The following is an 18,331-nucleotide window of genomic DNA, read 5'->3' as shown; positions in this document are numbered from 1 at the left end:
TAACTTCTTTTCGTGGTGACTTTCATGTATGATATCTTGGTAGTTTTCTCCAAATTTATCTTTCATTGTTAGTTTTCTCTATCACTTACTTTCTGCACATGGTATTTTATCAAACTTCAAGGGTATCATGTGTCATTAATTCATTCAAAAAAAATGATCAGAAAACTGTTTATACTTGTTTCTCTTTTATGTCTTTTTTCTTTGATAGTAATCTCCAAATTTGACTTCTATGGGTTAGTTTTCTCCATGACCAACTCTTCTCAATAGATTTCTCTGTTGTCAAATTTTAAGAATGCCATCTGTCTTCATCAGATCATCCCATCAATTGATCGAACACTATTTATCAAGTAATCAGAAAAATCACGGTTGATTGATAGTCAGATTTATGCTTCAAGAAGGTATTGCAACTTCATTTTTCAGAAAATATTTAGTTAGACAAATCCATAACAATTTCTTGACTAATTAGCAAACCCTCGCTCCCATTCCCCTTTTTCTATTATACTTGTGCATTAGATAAACCATTTTGCTTGCTTCAACATATATAATGAGCCAGGAAATTCAATTAGGCTTAATTACTTTGTGTTCTAGCTTGGCATTTACAACCAGTTTATTACATGTACAAATGTTCTAGTAGCATGTCCATGATGCAGAAATACCTGAATATGATTTTGCAATTATTAAATTTTTAATATCTTTTGTTCCCTTTTGGAATGAATAGATATACCATATATACGAGAAAATTATGCATCATGTACTCCACATACCATGCAGCATAAACTATTTTATCCAACTCAACCATATATGCAAAATAAAGTTGCATCATGCATTCCATGTTCCATTCGATATAACCTTTTTGGTCCAAGGGAACCATATATGCAATAACCATATTCAGAATACTTGGTGATTTTGGAAATCTTCAACTCTGGCAAAGTAGAGATTTTCATGCAAAACCTGGAATAGGTGGATATCATGCAAATCTCTCTACTGCAAAATAAAGATCATATAAGATCCAAGCCTATCAAACACTTTATTCAATCCTAATAGTAATGAGGGCACCATCACTATTATCTAAGCAATGCTTGTGCATCAGTACATCATTAGAAATATTAAGGCATCTTGGTTAGCTTCTTCGAAGGTAGTGTTTTCTATCTTATTCTTGTTTTTCTTGTTTCTTCACTTTGCTTGATTTAAGAAAGAGTTCACAAATGTATTAGTTAATTTCCCATAGAGCATTGCAGTATTATTATGTACACTTTAATTTACAATGTTCTTTAACAAGGTTATCCATTAATCCTCAAACAAATACCCACCTATAAGCATTAGTTTGTCTGAATTTCGTTCCTCTAAATTATTGCACCATATATTACAAACATTATTGATTACACTTTTAATTATATTTGGCTTGTAAGCTAAAAATTATTTAGTTATTTTTTATAGTGATTGTGATATTGAGGTTGTATTTCAAAAATGCAAGCTAGCAGTATGGTTACAACAATATACTCGAAGACCTTGAAACTTGCGACTGTTAAAGTTGAGGCCCAAAGGCTGGTGATGTTTTCCTCGTTGGTGTGAAAGATGGATTCGTTAATCACTGATCAATCAATATGATGTTGATAGTGAATGAATGAATTACGTAAAAGAATACTCCTCCATTTGGGGGCATATCAATCAGTCTCGAAGGAATTGAGGGCTTCGTGAAATTAGCTATCCTTCTTCAGAAAAGCTATGGATTATTGAGAGGAAATTGTAGTATTTGATAGTTCCATCATATAATTTGTCAGCTTAATGGTCAAACTTGCAGCGCTTCAACCATATCAACTATACTTAAATTATTAGATAATCATAATTGATAATAACATCACTATTCCTATAGCTATTACAAAATCGTATATGAAACTTCAGCTTCATACGGGGCTTCTGTGGATCCTTTTGTAAGGTAGAAATATTTGGCTACATTGACTCCTCAACTGCATAATGTAACAACAATATTTGATCTGTACTTGGTGTCATCATTGTAAGCATCGTATGGCTTCATCTCTTTTAAGAAAGCTAAGGGTGACAAAATTACTCTAAAAGGTTGTATCCAATTATAAAAGTGCCAATCTTCAAATAAATTTGCCGATACAAAGCATCGTTGAGCATGTTCCATTTAACATGCTGGCTATCTTCAAGATATTCAATTAAATTATCAAGTCTTGGAACTCTACATAAAGAAATATGCACAAACTGTGCGCACTAAAATATTTAAAGAAATGAGAAGTTGAATAGTCTTGCGATAAAGTTTTTTTTAGTATTCATACAAATAAAACTTATAGCATAATATGAAGATATTTCATTATATTGTTCTCTTGAAAATATTACCTTGGTTGCATGTATAGCAACAACTGGCCGGTTCATCCCAACGGGAGATCACTTTGCGTATTTGGTTGGTCTGGAGTTGAATTGGTTGGTCTGGAGTTGAAACAGGTTTGTGAAAGACCCACTAATGGGACCCCATGTAAATTCGATTGGGGTCCTATTTAGCCCACTATAATAAACTCGTCTCTTATATCCTTGAGTACAAGAACCACAGGAATATTTAACTGAAGCATCGACTTCTTAGCCAAAGATGGTAATACCAAGCTATTTTCCTAATGACGTTTAACAAACAAAGCTAACTAAAATATCATATTCTGGCAATCAACTCTTTTCACATCCAAGAATTACACTGGGTTTCTTTGCGTTTGATGGAATATCCGTAACTCTTTTTACCAAGGTTTAGGCTCTCTCTTCTTTCCATGCCAAAGTATGATCAGTAGAATGTCTAAGTTCTCATTTTCTCAGAGGTTACAATTTAATATATTTCAAATTCCCAGAAAGCATGTATACATGCTTGCTCAATGCTTGCTCGTGATCATGTTCAAGTCGAGCATATTAAGCTATAAGATGTTCAAAGCTTATAAGACTAGCAGAAACTCTACCAAATCACGATCCTGGCTGAAAGAACATGGCTTGGAAGGAAAACTATTTTCATTCCTACTCATGATTGTGTCCAGGTAGAGAACATTGAGCTATAAAATATTCGAATCCACGGCACTAGCAGTAACTCTACCGACCCAATAACTTCGATAGAAGAACGTCTTGGTGCTCCTGTAAGGACCATGCTTTTTAACACCTCATCTTCATTTACTTTTGGGCCCGTAGATTACATACAAGCATGGTCGATTGGTGTCGCTGCGAAGATGGCATTACTCTTTAGTCAATTGATGAGGCCAATGTCAAGCAAGAGTAAATCATGGTTGGTGGAGACTGATCCTATTAACAAGCCCATTCTCCATGCCAAATATATCAAATTGCCTGAAGAAGAAGAATATCTTGGATCAAACAGCACTAGGCGTTAGCATATTATAAAAACCCCATTGATGTGCCTCATATGCAATGGATGCTAATCATTAGAATCCGGTAGGCACTTCCACAACTGCTATCTGGTAAAAATTATAAGTATGATTTGTTTATGAGGAACTTCTCATTGGATATTAAAAAAAAAATCCACCTTGCTGAATATTGCCTTCTGCAACGACGGAATCATATCTAACTCACCGCAGTCACCTTATGATAGAGCCAGCAAAAACAAGCAACTTGATGAGAGCGCTATTAAGCTGCTTCATTTTGAAATTCTCAATCTGTGGATAGGATAACTTTGTCCCAACTTACACAAGATTACCGAATACTGCAAACCATATGCAGAATCCTAATCCACAGCAGACAAATCCATCCTCCTAACTTGCCATTTATCATGTGAGGAAGCACGAGGGGAAGATTACCATCAGAAAATAAATTTCCACATCGTTCCATTAGAAAGTAATAAGCAACATAAGAACAAATCACGGGACAGGATATCTTAATTGAACAATCAGAGTAGAAAAAGGCTATGAACACATAAAATTAGTAACCTGATGATCTGACATTAAAATGGGAACCATATCAGACAGCTACATGGCTTAAATCCATAGATTCCTTCAGAGACTGCTTTACCAAGAACATGATCCAGAAACATGGCAAACGCCAGGATGAATATTTCTTTCTGGGCGCTACCATCATGCATTGTTTTCTTTTGGGTGAACATATCACGCATTGCACAATACTTTAAACACATCTGTGGAATACCCAATAACCCTAGTTCCTAACCTGCACCTGCAGTCATATATCTATACAAAGTAGTAAATAATCATACTTCTCCAGTCATGTTATTGGTTGAATTTTCCTGAGTATAGCATTGCTCACCTTTCGAACAAAGGAAATTCACAAAGCAGCTACTGTAGACGTTAATAACAAAGAAAGAAAAATGAAAATAATTCATCACGACGGGAGAACAATCATTAGTTACTCAAAATTGTTAAACATCAAATTCACCAAATTATTTTTAAATTACTTACAAATGATTCAGATTTCTCAAATCGGACATATGATCCTGATCATAATGATGGTACAGATTCACTGGGGGTGCATGTTACCTGGCATCATATCCAATACATCCCCAGCAGAAGATAAGAATGTCAGACACATGACTTAAGTTTGGCCCCATATCTAGGACCACTCCCCGGACAGTTGATGAAGGTTTGACAAAATTAGATTCAACAATGAGCATAACAATTTAAGCAACAAAACTTGGATCATGATCAATCAAATCCATTCCAGCCCAATCTGATAACAATACATTACTTTGTCCATATATCATCTAGCTACAACCATAACCATCAAGCCATTTCCCGACTATTTGGATTCGGCTTTATGGTTCCTTATTCACCGAGTATCATCAATATATAATATACATAATATTTGACAATATATAATGAAATCACACCCAGAATATGCTATGTTATGAGACCTAATATGTCATCCAACGCAGAAATGTTTTTAACTGCTGCTTCTAAATGTTCTCTGTCCTCTTACAAATCCCCTCGCATCTGGACCCACTCCGCCGTGTTTTAGGTAGTTGCTGCTCGACAAGATTGCCACCCCAAGGTTTAAAAACCAGAGAACAAATCCAAAAATATAGCAAGTTCTCTTTCTCTCTCACCTTTCCTACAGCTCTTGGCAGCAGTGGGTGGCCAGTGGAGATCAATTTCTCCATGACTGTCCGAGACTGCCAGATGAAGTCAAGTTTTGAATTGGATATCCAATCTTAAAAAACTTGATCTGAGGTCGACCTTTATCACGTTACTGGGGAGAATCATCTTAGGTTTCTTGGAAATGGATTGGTCTCAGATAAACCCCAAACTAATCCATATCCAATCCATTGGCAAGCCCACCACTTTTACCTCCTGTTACCTGCTCTCTCCTCATATACCTTCCCCTATCCTCTGTTAATTATCAGTTACCTCTAAGCTGCCAACAGGTGGAGTTTTGACCAAACACGACCTTGCTAGCAGAGGTCAAGCCAACCTACATGCAGCTTCGCATATGGCCAACCCTAAAAAAGACATATAAATCACTTTCCCCCTTATTGTGATCTGACAGACAAGACAATTGAGGAAAATAAAGTAGGGTTTCTTCTGATCTTCCAAACACTATACCTGGAAAAAAGATGACATAACCTCACTTATCCCATTACAAATTATCAAGGGGTGCCCAAGAGGTGCGATCTCTAAATATATGTTAAAAAAAATAAAAAATATCTAAATGTATGCAAGTATATCATAATGCATACATTATGTCTGTAGAAATTGACATTGTAATATTTGAAGTTTCAAAAGGTGATCTCTGTAAGTATTACAATTATTAAGCACTAGAGTTTATTAGTTATTCTAGAAAACTATTTTTGTTCATGGACATTAATTTTCAATAACTGAGACCCATTTATCTAAAATATACGCCGCCAACTGAGGGTGTTACCTTAACCACTAGACTATGGTCACATGATGTTCTATTAGTGTAACTCCTTATGACAAATTCATGTCACCTGCTGTTGTGCCATCGCTGAACTGAAATTGGGATCAAGCTCATTAGGTGAACCACAAGGAAGAGGCAGCATGTAAAGATCAGATCTTAACCATTCATATCAAGTAGCAAGTACTAAGCTAGTGCCAGACAAATATTAGTTGCTGTTTTGAAATATGATCCACAGAAAGCAATGTTTAGATGGTCCTGTGTTTAGTTATAACTGCATAGACACAATAGCGTATCATGTAACATTTATATAGATGCATAACAGATTCATCGCGTTATAATAACCGCAAAGTTCAGCTGCCTATGGCAGCTACGTTCATAGAACTCTAGAGCATAGGAAAACCAGAATGGATAATCTACCGAGTCCCTCGCTCACAGGAGCCTCCGAACCTACAAGAAACGACCAACGAACGGTTTCAGCGCAATTTGTCATCGTAATGCAGCACCGCTATTCTCAAGCACATTTTACAGCCGCATGAAGAATTTAAGGAAAAACGCATGTATTTCTCGTATCACCTGTAAAAGGGAATCCCAGAACTTAACGCCTTCCACGAGGCCCACCAGATGACCTCGGACCAGGAAAGCGAGCAAATTGCAGCCTCAAATTGGCTGATTCTCGATCGTGCTCATCAAATTTATAACCTGCAAAACCGAATCGTAACTATTTTACGTTGTGTACGGGACTGCGTGGCACGGGAACATAACGGATCTGTAACATGCGAATAATGCAACATAACGCACTATAAATACCCGGTCACTATAAATACCCGGTCTATGTGTGCATATACCCAGATAAGCCATATTGTAGAGAGATTGATACAATCACACTTCTTCAAGCACCAGTTTATAGGCTACTTCTTCACCAATCATCAGTTCACTCAAGCAATATGTTATAAGACAGTTCATCCTATGGATGCTGTCGCAGCAATCATGCGGCTTCCATTTGGTTGGATATATATATATATATATATATATTAATCAAAGAGGCTAGTAAGTTCTGCCTCAGTTCTCAGTCAGCTTAAAATCTTGATAGCGGCGGAGAAACATCCATAAACTTGACTAGCTAATTGGTTCGCCAGAATCAGCACACAGTATAGGGGCCATGTTTGCATGCCAAAAATTCAACTATTGTCAATAGGAGAGAAGACTAAAGGCATGTGAAGTAGCCGAAAGAGTATAAGCAATAGCACAAGCACTTCCCCAGGCAGGCAAAATGGAAAGAACCTAGACAGATCAGATGAGAACTCGAATAAAGATGGACAGAAACTACTATCAGGAACTTTATCAATCTCTAGTGGAGGACAAACTTATACTGAAATTACAATCAATAACACTCACATCCATAGATGATCGCCCACTCAAACAGCACGTCTGTTCCAAACAAGAAATTTCCATTATATGTGGTCCATCTCATACTCAGTCTGACAAGGGTGACCAGGCCTAAGGCCTTATTCTAAAGAATGGTAGAGAAATCGTGCTTGTCTTTCCTATCCAGATTGCATTCACATCATATTCAAGTTTCCCCTGAATTTTTTATCAGGCACAAGTTACTTGGATTTTAGACCATGACAAGTGGGACATGTTAACACATCTGGTGATAAGCACACTTCAGCAGATCAAAAGATCTTAAATTTGAAATCCACAGGCAGAAACAAGTTCAGTGGAAAATTATGGTACAAAATTGAGCCGGTCATCTTGAATATGCTTTCTAATGAATCCAGACCAGCATAAAATTTCAAAATGTAAAATCTAGCAGAAAACTAGATAGCGTAGAACCAGCAAATTGAAAGGGAATCTCGATAAGACTAGGAAAATAACTTGAAAAATATGGTGGGTATATAATGTACGGTATAGAAACAAATGAAAATGTGGCAGTGATGCAATTACAAATAAGAGCATTAAAAAGCAGCAATGCAGATGTGCAACTAAATGTGATTGTACATATCTAACATAAGTATTAAGAGTAATAAGCTTGTTGTTTTCACCTTGCAATGCATCCAAAGCAACTGCAGCTTGGGCAGGGGTGGAGAAATCAACAAAGCATAAGACAAGTGGATCTCCTCCAGGCTGCAAAAGGGATAAAAGGATGAAGCTACAAACAAACAGAAATACTTTACTGACATAAATTTGGTCTTAGCAAATACAACTTACATGTCTTGATTCCTTGTTTACGAGTCTCACCTCTCGAAAACCTACAAAGGGACGGAAAATATCTGCAGAAAGAAATTAAGGAACAACAGCAGAAGAGAAAATACTTGACAAAATGTTACAAGGAGATAGGTACAAGGATACGAGAGACTTCCCTGCGGGTGCAGTTTGCAGGAAGGCCCTCCACAAATAATGTGTTTGAGGCATCTTGAGGAAGAGGAGGTTCAGGCCTTCCACCACCATATCCAACACTCCGGCCATCCATTCCCCCAAGAGGAGGTTCAGGCCTTCCACCACCATATCCAACACTCCGGCCATCCATTCCCCCAACACCCATCATGCGCCGATCATCGACAGGATGACTAGTCATTCCTCCAGCCACAGTCCTGACTGATTCTCCCGCACCAAAAGAAGAAACCTACAGGAATGTTAACAACTGAAAGTTAGCCTTTTTAACTAAATATGTAAATAGCTAAGCGTTCACAAAACAATACCCCATTGCGTAAGTAACGATCATAGGAAGCTGCAATTGATTCAGTATCTCTGATTGCACGGTGCCCTGTCCTTTCTTCATCACGAGAATAATAACCAAGCATTTCCGGGCCACCAGGTATATCTTCAAAGTCAGAAACTTTCAGTCAAAAAATGTAAATATAGATTGGAATATTTTGCTCAAGTTGTTTTGCTTTAGAAAAATGTAATCATATATAGACCATGTATATTATCCAAAAAGTTCCATGTTTTACAAAAGAAAAGAGGGTTACTTCAACCACTTTATTAAACAGGCCATAATACAATTCAAGAGGTTCAAAAAAGAAGACATGCCAAAAAGTTCTGTGCAGTCATTTCTGCTTCTTGATATCTGCAAATGCCCCCAAAAATTCACCACATAAGTTTCCATTTCAATAATATATTTCTTTCTGAGGCAGCATATTCTTGAGCAAGTTGTGTGCCACAAGTAAAAGGCCCTTTACAGCCATAAAACTACAGAACATCAGATCTTTATGACCAAGCTGTATTGAAAATCATTCTATTGTATAATTAAAATTGGTTAAAGAACAACCATAATCGCAATGTTCTAAAGAGAAAAAATTTGAAAAAAAAAAGGTCACCTGTAAGAGAAGGATCAGAAGGTTTAGAAATGTACAGTAAGGAAACCAAAAATGTATCTGAAATAAAAGGCATCAAATCACCTTGGTCTCAAATCATTGAGATAAGGTAGACATACAAGCATATATTGTCTCGGGAAGAAAAGATGCAGGAGATAGGCCAGCATGTCATTTCTGACAAAGCATAGAAAAGAAAAGGAACACAAATTTTGACAACTTTCTTATACAAAAATACAAATAAAGGTCTACATTTCTCTAAATTCTAAGTGTGTCTGCTGGTGCATAATAAAGCATAATGAAATTGGAAGTGATCAACATATACATAAATGACAACGCTGTGGTGTTTATCCAACTACCAGTATTTGCCATTAAGGCTCCACAAGGATTAAATTAAATCCAGCTCCAAAATGAGACAAACCAAAAATAAAGAAAGAAAGATACAAATTGACATGATGTTTTACTACTTGCAGCAAGGGGCTATCTACTATCAAGGATCAAGCTTAAGTCAGAAGAAGTAGGTCGTGCTTGACCTAGCAACCACAAGATATAATCTGATAAGCAATTTGATCCACACTATGGTCCAACTAATTGACCTTTTAATGACTAGTTCAGGTTGTAATAAAATTCTAAACTAAACAACCATCTGTTGTCTTATCTACTTCTATCTCCCCTACCCCATTGAACAGAGTCATGTACCCTTCCATCTGTCCCTCTCAGGATCAATATCTCTATCACCACTTCTGCAGACCACTTCCCAACTGAGAAAAAGAGCAAAGCACATGAAAGGGTGTCCTCATCATCAACCAGCTTGCCCATAAAAAAATCATGGGCTACAATTTTCTGGAATACATGCTACAAAACTAGCATATCATTGATAAAAGTATTACATCTTGATTATATCTTATTAATGATTCTCCGTGCAGAGTAGGGGTGTGCACGATTCGGGTCAAGTCAGTTTAGGAGTATTTTTAAAACCGAACTGACTTAAATCGGTTTCTTAAAACTAAAACCAAAACCAAACTGACCTAATACGAAAACCAGTTCAGACTGACCTGAAAAGTTCAGTTTGGTTTGGATTATTAGGTTTAATTGGAGGAGGTGGTGGACAAGGTAGAAGAGGTCGGTGATGGTGCCAAAGATGGTGACGCTGCTACAGATGAAGGGGTCAACCTAAAGTCTATACTTAGACCTATATCAATGTCTGCTATTCCTTATGGACGACCTAACCCACTAGCTATATGTAGATCTAAATTGTAAGACCACCAAAATTAATCTTAGTAGATCCCTAGTCTAGAGAAAACTAGCTAGCACACATGCAAGTGATGGAACTCACCTAGGAGAAGCAGCCGGTTGAACCATACCCTCAACTTCATCAAATTCATGCCCCTCAAGTGTGCCATTGAGCTCGACATCCTGGACATTCTCCACAACCACGGCAAGCCCATCACCCTCTCCGAGCTCACCACCTCCCTCTCCATCCCCTCGTCCAGAACCCCCGCCTTTGAAAGCCTAATGCGCCTGCTCGTCCACTCCGGCTTCTTCGCAAGGCACCGAGGCCAAGGAGGGGGAGAAGACGAGAGTTATCTCCTCACGCCGGCCTTGAAACTCCTAGTGAAGGAGGAGAAAGTGCTTAGTCTGCACCTGGTGGGGGAGGATGAGGTGGCAGCGGTGGCCATCGAAGGAGGGGCGACGAGGAAGATCAAGGAGAGGGTTTAGAAGGGGGATCACTGGTTGGCGTTAGGGCTCAGCCTTGGATGGTTGGAGGCTTGCGGGAAGCCGCAAGAGAGGCGACAATTTCTGAAGGGAAGAAAGCAGAGCAGCGAGGAGAGTGGGGGTGGCAAGAGGATGAAGGGGACGGCGAGGGTTTATGGGAACTGAACCAATAGCCATCATATATATATTGGAGCCTAGGTGATAGAGGCCATTGATGTTTGATCGAACGCCTTAGAAGTGTTAGGATTAAAAGGTTTGAAGGAGCTGGTTCTATTTAGTCCCACAATGGCTATTTAAATGAAAGTTTCTCACTTTAAAACAAGAAACCTCATGGGTCCTCCGCCAAGCACAGTAGCACCAGGTTTGGGTTCGATTCAAGCATTATGCTGGGTTTGGGTGTGATTGGTGCACTGGGTTGGCTTGCCCATTCCAGGTAAGATAGTATATATGCGGGTCGGTTTGGTTTAAGTTGTTTTTTCCAACTTAAACTGAAACCGAACTGGTTTTTTTGGTTCCAAAAAAATTCCAAACCGAAACCAAAATCGAATGTGGATTTTCCATCCGATCCAAACCGAACCTAAATAACTGGTTCAGGCCGATTTTGCAGTTTGGTTGGTTTTGTTGCACACCCTAGCATAGAGCAAAAATACTACGATGTCGATAAATTCTATTTTCCCAATTAAACAATATTCACAATAGTCTCAGTTAAGCTTAATCTGTGCATGTAATATATCTCTTTCCTTCTCCAGAAATAGTTGCAGGCAGCAACTGCACTATTGCAGCACCTAATCAGCAGATAAAGCAAATGATAGATTATTATAACACTTAAATTAAACATGAACCACGAAATTTCCTTAGAATAAATGATTAGAAAATTTCAAGCTGAACGATTCTAATATTCCTGACATCACAACAGATCATCACAGATAATTTCAGAAACATTAATCTACCAGCAGCATTTCCTTTGATGTTGTTGGTTTATTGAATTTAGATTGTGTTACTGCTGAAGACAAAACTAATCCATCCTCTAAATGGATGGGGCAATCTCACTTTAAAATCAGCCTAGGCATCATTTTAGATATCTCTTTTCTTAGTTGGCTTCATTCATACCCACATTATGACTACTCAAAGGAGTACCATTACATCCAATGGATTCACATATTGTTTGATATCATGAATTAGTATAAATTCATCGACCTTCCAATATCACAATAGCACTCTCCCAACAATGATTTCATGATTCCAACAAAAGCTTTTTGTCATCTTCCCAGACTATATCCTACAAAAATAATTACCAAATCAACATTGCACAGCCACTGTTAGGAAAACAAGTGCAGCACTTTTTAGTTTGATACACGTGCAATGGAACTAAGACCTGAACGCTAGTAGATACAAAGAATGCCGCATTCTTTTAATTTATAATTATCATACATTTTCAAATAACTAGGATAAGACCTAAATGTTAAGATTATAATTTAGTTTTTACTATGCTCCAAAGTAAATTGTTTTTTTCGTTCATATTGGCATTAACTAACAATGAAAACTTCAAAATCTGCACAGCAGATATGACATTGTGCTTATCTGCTGAATCATCAATTGCATGGACTCAAGAACAGGAAAACAATCTCATTAATACTAAAAACTTCTGCAAACAATTCAAATAACGCATTCATGGAAACCAATATCTAAATTCATCTTCTATGGAATGTTTCTAAAACATAAAAGGGAAAAGCAAATATGCACCAAAAGAAACATGTCAGCATGTCACTGGATACCTTTTATAGCAAAACCATTCAGCATGCAACTCTGATGAGGAAGGAAGAACAATGCTAGCAAGAGAGCAATAAAGAGAGTTACCAAATTATGCTATCAAAAAAGGTCCATCAAGTACACTAGTATACCAATTTCCACATCCAAAGCTACGTAACTTCTCCTGATCACCACTTTTGGTAAATTTGCTAAATTCAATTAATAGGCTAAACCCAGCATCATGTCAACCTTTCACTAAGTCCGAAGCCCAAATACAGTTTCAAGACATTGCCTCTACACTTTAAAATGCCTTCAGAAAATTTTGCCCAAAATACTTTTAAAATATCCAGAAAATCATTCTAGGTAGGCCCATCTATACAAGCTCATGTTAAAGTTAACATTGTAAATGCAGCTAGAGCCAGTCAACTCAATTCAGCTTTAATCCCAAACTAGTAGGGGTTGGCTGCATGAATCCTTTCTCTCCATTCTGCTCTGTTTAAGACCACACTTTTGGAAAGATGTAGTGATATTAGGTCAGCTAGAACCAGCCCATATCTAATACTAGTATTCTTGGCAATAATCAAAAAATTACACTATCAACCCTGAATGTCATACAAGTCTATCTAGCGCTAGGCCAATTTATTCCAATATGTCCAGTAAAGTACTAAACTTTAAGAGATTTATATCTGGGTTCAAATATCCTAGTAAAATCAAGAACCCCAAGGCTTGGATAACAGCAATCTTGATGGTACAGTAACTCTAGAAGCAGTTCATCCAATGCCCGTTAACTGAAGGCGTTCCACAACATAATGAAGGTAAAGGCCCATTTAAATAAGTCAACACCAATTGCTGGTTGCTGATGCCCAAAAGATTCGAAGGCTCCTGCTTGAAACTCAGCAGCTGGCCTCTAGGCAAAAATAAAATAAAATAAAATAAAAGCATCATTGTAAATGACTCCTAAGTAAGGACTCACCCACCAATCTTAAAATTCTACATAAGTCCCAACTTGTGGACTCCATCCTGCACAAACTATAAAGCAAATGTTGCAAAATGGCTTGCCTCAGAGGTATACCTCGAACACATCTATAGAAAATTGATACAGATCACTGCATGTTCAATGTTCTTATCAGAGAGTAATGTACACTATTTGTTTCAATAGGCGGTCATCTATTAATCTCCTCTTTTAATTTTCTGCTGGAAGCCCTTCTCTTTTTTTTCCCAATGACCATTTGAAGAAAACAGGAATGGAAGATTATGCATCTTTCCAACAGCCCAACGATCTCCACTCAATGCATGAATGTGGCATTTTTGAATATTGGCAAGCAAACACATCATCAATGGGGCAACTTTGTTATAGATGGACCCTTCATTGGCAGATTATTTCATAAACAGCTATGAAACGAATAAGCTTATATCTTCTGTACAAACAGATGAACTACGGCACTCAGAATAATGCAAATGACAAAGGATATATCCTTCAGAGCAAGTTCTTATAATTTGAACAAATGGGTTCTAGGAGGCCCAGCAAACTATGTAGGCAAGGGCTCTTACTATTAGGTTCTCATATTTTCTTTACCTTTCCACAGTTCTTGCCTTGAGATTCTCCCAGGCCAAGCTAACAATAACACAGACTACAAGGATCCCAGCTTTAGTCATGGATGTTTAAATTTTCTCGAGATGATCTCTTTTTTGGTTAAAAAGAGTAGTTCTAAAATAATTTATGTAGTAACCTATTTTATGAGATATATTTCCAGTATCTATGCATATAATTCATCCAAAACTTCCACAATAAGTACAATGCTCCGCCCAAGAATTCAAGTCTTGGTGGGCTGTCCCATGGGACATCGAGACGAGGCATAGTCCTAGGTGTTGGGATAGGACAACCGCTATGCCAACATCTCATTCAGCTTGTCCCAGGACACCTGGGACAGTGGGCATGATGACAGCACATCACATTCCATAGAAAAAAAGGAACATCCCATTCAACAAGATTTAAATCATTGAGTCCATCCACACTCCATATTAATAAGACAATAACAGAATGCCAGTCCAAAAATTTCAACAATCAACCATACTATCATAAAATCCAAGGCATAAAGACTAATTGAAGTCTTCAAGCTATTCAAACTAGCTCCTACTCTCACCCATAACTGATACTATCAACAGAATTGATCTTTAACAATCTCAAATCTCATTCTTCAAGTTTACCACCCTGCTCTTCAGTTTTTAAGTACAAGGTAATAAATAATAAACACAAGGCCTGAAAATCTCCAAATATGATAGGCATTTCTTCATTCCCCTTTCCCATATAAAAAATGTAATTCCAAAACTTCTTCTCTATCTAAACGCATTGATCAGTCTATCAAATTTGAAAAAAATCTAGCTAAGCCTTTCCTTCTCCTCATAAAAAAGAAAAGAAAAGACCTCCATATTTTCTAAATACATTCAAAAGTACCAAACATGCCTCAGGAAGCAAGAGAAGCATACATGCAGATCTCTAAAAACCCTCAAAAATCAACTTGATACCATCCCAGAACCCTACACAAGCCACCGGAGGAGTTCACTACAGAACTTCTCACTTAGTTAAGGATCTTCCTATATGCAGACCGGACAACAAGGGTACTAAAGAGCTACGAGGCAATCAAATGGAAGCAGCAGTAATATGACATCCTCAATTCTCTCCCACCATCTGTCATTTTCTATCACTGTAATTTCTTACTTTCATCTGTCTAATTTAACAAATTTAGTGATACAGATTTCATTGAATATAAAGATTTCTTTCCTTAAACAAAATAATCTGGAAGCCAGAAAAGTTAGTTTATTTGGTTCTTAAGCCTTTTTCTTAGGTTCTAGATCAACCATTTAGAAACTATAAAGAGTGAATCCACTCTTTAGCATCGTTAGGGTCTCAAAACATGCAAGCATATATATTCCCGCAACACAAAGAGTATCATCTGCAAAAATATGAGTGCGATGAGCAGGAAAAAGCAAAAAAAAGTTTGATGTAGTTGCATGCCACGTTATGCAAGGTGTATGACTTCGTAAAATGGGGGCAAGAACCTTTGGGTTCACAAAGCCATCATCTTTTGGATTTCAAATTTCTTGCAGATAACTCCAAAGATATCCGGGAAAACTCATTACACATGCATGGTGCATTAAAAGAATATAAAATATCATACTGTCTTCTAATGCATGTCATGACTAGGTAAACCTATAAAACATTATATGAAAGTATAGCAAGTACTTATTTATAAATGTTCTTTATTCGTGGACAATATGTGCATTCAAGACAAGAAACAAATAAGCTCTAATAAGAGTACATATATATAGGAAAGTAAGCAAATGTGAAATTACAAGATAAAAGGAAAGAAAGTCAGAAGAGACAAAAGATTCAGACCTTCTGTAGAAATTTTTTGAGGCATCCGGGACCAATTAGAATTAAGGAAGTGGTTTACATATTCAGGAAATGACCCTTACCATCCTCAGATATATTGACTAAAAGCAAAAGTTTGATCTTAAGCAGCTATTTGAGAAAGTAGCTATAAGAATGATTTGAAAAGTTTACATGTTTTGGGGCATTCAATATGGATCTTCTCCTATACTAAAGGTTCATGCGATCGTTAAGTGCTGATCAGAACAGCACAACATGTGTCGTACCAGTGTCTAAATAGCACAACACACTGGCAGAGTGCCAGCTGTGTCAGTGCTTATCATGTTGCTTGTCCAGTGCGCACCACATGGTAGAACTACACAGCAAGGCACATACTCTGTCGGTGCCAAGGTTGCACAGCACCAGAACACGACATTTTAATCATTGACCCAGACCATCTATCATTTTGAATGAGAGTTATGATAAAGTATTTTAGAGGCTAATTAGGTCTGCCAATGCACTAGCATTCACCTTGTGCACTCAATATTGATGGATACCATAGCGATCAAACATGACAAATATATTTCAGTTTCCAGATAACATTCATCAGATTTTACAAAAAAATGAAGAATGTCAAAAATTGAGGCAAACCACCAGCTTCGTAACTAGTAAGGAAGACATAAGTTAAAAATATAATATAGTACTAATATGGTAGAATACCGAGAGGTCTATACTGCAGCAATCATAACACTAAGTAAAAATTAATGGTGTGCAACATGGATGCAAAAGGCCATCAGTAAAATATAATCAATAAACCTTTAGAATCTCAAGCAGCATCCAAGTTCATGTCCTTGCACAAAACTATTAACACAAAGAAAGAAATTTCATTGGGTAAAAAAAAGACACCCCTGAAACGAAATCAAGGCTACTACGACAAAATTTTGCCATATTCATCACGAGCAATCTTGTCTGTTCTTATTTCAGATTCAATTTAATCTTCCCCCACAACAAAAGGAATGGATTTCACCTATTTGAAAACACGTGCACAACCAATATTACCCTTGACCAGATCAACAAGAATAGAGATATTTGGACTGCCGCGTAACAGATCTGCTCAAAATCCAACATAGCTAAATTTACAGTAATAGGTCCAAAAATTTTCAGCCAAAACTCCACACCATAACTAGCCCACTAATAGCATCAATTTAATCCAACCGATAACGTACGCCAGCATTCCATCTACTTTTTATCGATCGAAAAAATAACTTTTTTAAAAAACAAAAAAAAATCTTTAATCGAACCAATTTACTTAACATCCACTCTTATCTCCATAGCATGTGAAGAACTCGCCCAACTACCCCTTCATAGGTAGATTCGAAGGAAAACTAATCTCAGGTATCATAAAAAATAAGAATAAAAACGAAAGGAAACCCTAGTGAATCTAACGGATAGCGGAGAACATAGAACAAACAAATCGAGAAATAGAATTGGATGAAAGGGCCTAACAAAAAAAAAACCTATAAAGCACAAGAGCGAAGCAGTATCCGGGGGCGAAGGGGGACGTACCGGCGTAATCGGGGCGGGCGCGCTTCAGGGGAGCCGCGGGAGCGGCCATGGCCGCCGCCTGGTGGCGCGGGTCGCTGTACCTCCAGTATCCGTCGGCCATTCTTGGTCTCTCGGTGAGGGGAACGAAGAAGAAAAAGCTAGGGTTTTGCTTCTCCTTTGGTTCTCCTCTCTGGACGAACAGTGGCGGATCGAAAAAAGAGGGCCAAATAAACGAAAACAGACACGAGCGACGGTGTGCGGGCGTGATAAAGCGGTTCGATATTAGGGCAGCCGCTTTATTGCATAACGTGGCTTGCACGTGCTAGGTAAATATTAAATACAAAAAAATATAATATATAATATATAAAAAATAAAAATAATATACATATATATAAATAATTATAGATAATAATATAGTAACATTATTTATAGGAGAAAAAAAAGCACACATTTGTGTGAGTTATCATATATGTTACCAAGTTATCACGTTATGGCCTTTGTTAATTGCCCTTGTTACTATTTGTAGAAAATCATAACACAATCGCCGGATGTCCTACCTCCACAATTATGTCCTAAAGAAAAATCACTAAAATTGGATATATATATATATATATATATATATATTATATTTGAGCATATCATAAAATTGATGTTCAAATTATTGAACATGATGTGCATTATCAAAAAAAAACCTAGAAACTAAAATACTAAAATTTATATATTTTTATAGTTTCTAAAATTATTGCCAAGTAGGCATCAAAATGGGCAA

General features: G+C 37.3%; 1 protein-coding gene across 5 annotated transcripts; it reads right to left on the bottom strand.

Moving 5' to 3' along the window:
* Positions 1 to 3,898: 3,898 nt before the first annotated feature.
* Positions 3,899 to 17,814, bottom strand: LOC103716719 (RNA-binding protein 1-like). Of its 5 annotated transcripts, none has more exons than XR_015969349.2 (8): positions 17,584 to 17,814; positions 8,571 to 8,692; positions 8,221 to 8,494; positions 8,080 to 8,141; positions 7,914 to 7,995; positions 4,416 to 4,493; positions 4,264 to 4,295; positions 3,899 to 4,187 (listed from the first exon to the last, which is right to left on the bottom strand). XR_015969349.2 is itself a non-coding variant. In XM_088705602.2 (7 exons), the coding sequence occupies exons 1-6, from the start codon at positions 17,681 to 17,683 to the stop codon at positions 6,467 to 6,469; spliced, it is 744 nt and encodes a 247-aa protein (XP_088561728.1). In that variant the 5' UTR covers positions 17,684 to 17,813; the 3' UTR covers positions 6,015 to 6,318; positions 6,445 to 6,466. The 5 variants fall into 5 exon arrangements, 2 of the variants coding, with proteins under 2 accessions (XP_038971547.1, XP_088561728.1); XR_015969348.2 differs by having other exon boundaries at positions 3,899 to 4,173; XR_016396653.1 differs by having other exon boundaries at positions 3,899 to 4,295.
* Positions 17,815 to 18,331: the final 517 nt, after the last annotated feature.

Source organism: Phoenix dactylifera, chromosome 10 (genome assembly GCF_051530095.1).
Source record: "Phoenix dactylifera cultivar Ajwa chromosome 10, Ajwa_hap1_PhDact_Kaust_v1.1, whole genome shotgun sequence".
NCBI classification, from domain to species: Eukaryota; Viridiplantae; Streptophyta; class Magnoliopsida; order Arecales; family Arecaceae; genus Phoenix; species Phoenix dactylifera.
Note: the sequence above shows the minus strand (reverse complement) of the source record. Positions and strands in the feature narration are given on the sequence as shown.